Genomic DNA, 3914 nt, shown 5'->3' on the forward strand with positions numbered 1-3914 from the left:
TCTCTCTCTCTCTCTCTCTCTCTCTCTCTCTCTCTCTCTCTGATCTGGCTTTGCCTGGCCTGGCCAACCGTGCTTTGTTCTCAGGTGGTGAGTACAGGCAGTGGCGGCCACATGGATATTCTCCAGAGAGCCACAGCTTGTTTGACATATCGTTCCTTCTGTCCTCCTGATGATCTGGCTGACCGTGGGCTCCTAGATGTGAAATCTTCTCTCTATGGCCAAGATGCCTTCAGGCTATGGGGAATCATCAGTCGGTGAGGGTGACATGGAGAGGGAAAGACTGCGGGGTACTGCAGGTCCAACACCCACTGCCTGAGCCTGAGCTCCTTCTTCCCTTGGGAACAGGTATGTGAAAGGGATGGTTGGGCTTTTCTACAAGAGTGATGAAGCTGTGAAGCAGGACCCAGAGCTGCAGGCATGGTGTAGAGAAGTCACTGAGGTTGGACTGCAGGGGGCCCAGGACCGAGGGTAAGGCATGGATCCCCCACCATTACCTTGTCTCCACACACTGTCCGCAATCCACCTTTCCTGCAGCATAACACATGTTTGGAATGTCGATTATTCTTTGATCCTCCAGAGTTTCTGGAAATCCCAGCAGTCATTCCTGATCTCTCTGGCTCTCTTTCTCATCTTCTCGTGCAGTGTTGTCCCTCCTCATGCACTATATGCTTTCTCTGGAGTCAGATGCACGATTTCTCTTAGTTATTTTCCCTTCCTTGTTCCTGTCCTTTCCCTAGAGCTCCCAGGTTCATTAAGATTTGAGTGCACACTATGTGTGGGTGACAGAAGCTAGAGACCAGGAGCACTTCTAGTTCTTTCACATATCCCCAGATGCCTGTCCCTGCTCTAGATCTGTCTCTGGTCCTGGCCTCAGGATTTCTCATTCTCCTCACTTCATCCAGGTTCCCCCTCTGCTTAGAGTCCCGGGATCAGCTCTGTCATTTTGTTACCATGTGCATCTTCACGTGTACTGGTCAGCATTCTTCTGCCCACCTGGGCCAGGTAACCTATATTCCCTGGCTACTGGGCTATAGAAGACAGGGTGAGGGTGTCTAAATGTCTGAGCTATAACTTGGGGCTCAGTGTCCCTGTCCTATCTGCAGCTGGATTGGTACTCCTGGGTCCCTAATGGCCCTTGTACCATGCGAAAACCCCCACCCACCTCCAAGGATGTGACAGAGAAGGATGTACTGGACTCACTGCCTAGTCTCCAGCAAGCCCATATGCAGCGGACTGTCACCAACTTCCTTGGCAGACGCCAACCTGTCATGGTTAGAAGTAGCTGTCTAGATCGCAGAGGGTGGCGGGGTGGGGGGCTGGCGGTGCTGCTTGGAGCAGCATTCCTGGCTGAGAAGCCTGAAATGCTGAGTTGTCTTGCCCCACTCCAGGTGTCCCTGGGGCAGCATACGGAGGAATATTTCTCGGGTCTTGAGCCCCAGGAAGTGCTGAAGCAATTCCGAGAGGAGCTGACTACCATGGACAAAGAAATTGAGGACCGGAATGCACGCCTGGACTTACCCTATGACTACCTTCAACCCAGCAAGGTGGAAAACAGTGTGACCATCTGACAGACCCGTGCCCTCAACCCCAAAGCTCACTGTTTCCACACTGATTAATTTTCCAAATTTTGCTTAAAATTTGTCTCTGCCTTTGCTAATTATAATACCTTTAGTAGTATACCTAAACTAGTTAGTACTACTTTTAGTATAACCACTAAATCCTGGAATCTCTAGATAGTTTACTTTATTGCTGTTGAATACTCTTCTGTTGTTCACAAAGACAAAGTTTTTCTATATAGTAGATATTTGATTTGTCTTAGTATTCATGGTATAATTGTAGATCTCTTTTTTATGGTTAAAAAATCTGATGTCTCTTTTTATGGTTATACTTCATTTGTCCTTAGGGTTTGTCAATATTTAATTTGTATTAGATATTATTACTGTATCCAAGGTGACATAGCTGTTGGTATTAATTGATCTCCTTGGGATACCAATGTCTGGATTACCTTGGGGCATTACCCATGCTGTGGCCTGTTCCTGGAACCCTGCAACTTCACATCTCAAGTAAACTCAGGTAGTTTTATCTTACAGTAGCCAAAGACCAAGAGTTAGCCACATCCAAAGCAAATCACTGAAAAGCAGGCGTTAAAGAAGTCTCTATTCTAGAAACAAAGCTTTCAACTGTGATCAGTCTGCAAGCCTCAACACAACCCTCACCCCTCAAAAAAAATAGAAACATGAGAAGACAAGAAAATGTTGCCAGGTCAAGGGAGATATCTTGGTGGTCTAAGCACCTGCCTGGAAATACAAGGACCTAGGTTTGATCCCTGGTACCACTTGATATTCTGACTTGGAACCCTGGACGCAATGGGCCAGCCACTGAAACTTGGTGTGGTGGTGGACACCTGTAATCTCACTGCTGGGAGACTGAGACAAGATGGTTCCTATGAGTCTGAGCTGCATAACGAGACCCTGTACTAAATAAATAAATGAAAGATTAAAAGAAAAGTCTACAAAAACTCCCAAGTCCCCCAAAGCTGATGCATGTGGCATTAAAAAGAAGGAAACATAAAGCCATACACCCAAATTCTTTGAAAAGATATCAGGGGAGATAAGAAAATAGATCAATAAGACATTTCAAAAACTCACAAAAGATATAATTAATAAAATATTTGGCCAAACAAACAAATTATCTCAGTGGTGGTTCATGCCTATACTCTCAACACTGGGTAAGCTGAAAACAGGAGGATCACTGAGTCTAGGCTGCATAGTAGACCCTGTACCAAATACATAAAAAACAAAAAATGATCTCAGAGTCTAAAGAAGACACTAAAAAAGTTAGAAGAGCAAAACAAAACTACAAAACATGCATGACCACTTGTAGTATTTGTAATGGAAACATTTTAATACAGGGCACATAATTTATAGGACTATTTTATAATATTCCTTCAAAGAGTCAGATGCAAAGTGTGCAGGAGATCTCTCTATACACTAAAGACCCAAAGAATCCAGCGGAGGGCCTAGATCCCATGGCAATGTCCTGCAGAAGTACAGCTGAAGGCATAGAGTCCATAGCAATGTCCTCCACAAGTCCAACTGGAGGCTGAGAGCCCTTGGCAATGTCTCAGGCAAGCCTGTATCAAAGATCTGCACTGTGAAGACCCAAAAGTCAGTGGTGGAAGCCAGAAATTCTGTGCCACCAAGATGAGAGATTTGTGTCAGCAGGCTGAGGGATCTGCACTTGAGCCAGGAAGCAATGCTGATGTTAATTACTTTACTCTTTGCTGGGACAAAAATACCCAACACCCAAAGGTAAGGAAATAAAGGTTTATTTAGCGTATGATTTGTGGAAATTTTAGTACATAATCAGCTGGCTCCAATGCAGGATGGCCTGGTGAGGGGCAACAGTTCCATGTGACAGAAGACAGCAAAATCAGCAAGAGCAAAAGAGGGAGAACAAGACTTTTCTCCCTTATATTGTATGCAGGCTACCTGCCCTAGGTTGGATGTAGCACTCACACAATCTCTGTGCCCTCCACTTGCACAGATGTAGGACATTTACAAAGTAAGGACCGTGGCCTCCTGTTAAGTCACTTAATTAAACTTTTCAGCTTTTCAAATTGACACAGTAAAGGAGTAAGCGTATCCCTTCATACAAGTGGATGCAGAACTGCTGAGTTAGTTAAGCTTATAGATTTCTCAAGTTGGCACAGTGTATCAACATACAAGGTCACAGTAAGGACCAAAGTTCCCCAAAGAGACTTGCAGCCATCCACAGCCACAGCAAGGACCTGAGCTCCTCTGATGATGAAAACAGCTGAGTTCATATCAGGACAGCCAGTACAACAAGTTCCTCCAAAGGAACCAATAGCAAAAGATTTTTCTCTAAATTTTCTTTTGAGGGCTGGTGAGATG

General features: G+C 45.0%; 1 protein-coding gene across 1 annotated transcript in view; it reads left to right on the forward strand.

The window, feature by feature from the left end:
• LOC101563555 (arachidonate 12-lipoxygenase, epidermal-type-like) overlaps positions 1–1728 on the forward strand; it is a 15937-nt gene extending 14209 nt beyond the window's left edge. Inside the window, exons 8-12 of the mRNA XM_012516264.2 lie at positions 85–254; positions 346–468; positions 903–1002; positions 1104–1271; positions 1389–1728. Of these exons, the coding sequence (XP_012371718.1) occupies positions 85–254; positions 346–468; positions 903–1002; positions 1104–1271; positions 1389–1568 (741 nt within the window). The 3' untranslated portion in view covers positions 1569–1728. The remainder of the gene's footprint in view (positions 1–84; positions 255–345; positions 469–902; positions 1003–1103; positions 1272–1388) is intronic.
• Positions 1729–3914: the final 2186 nt, after the last annotated feature.

This window comes from Octodon degus, unplaced genomic scaffold, assembly GCF_000260255.1.
Source record: "Octodon degus isolate 3935 unplaced genomic scaffold, OctDeg1.0 scaffold00098, whole genome shotgun sequence".
NCBI lineage: Eukaryota > Metazoa > Chordata > Mammalia > Rodentia > Octodontidae > Octodon > Octodon degus.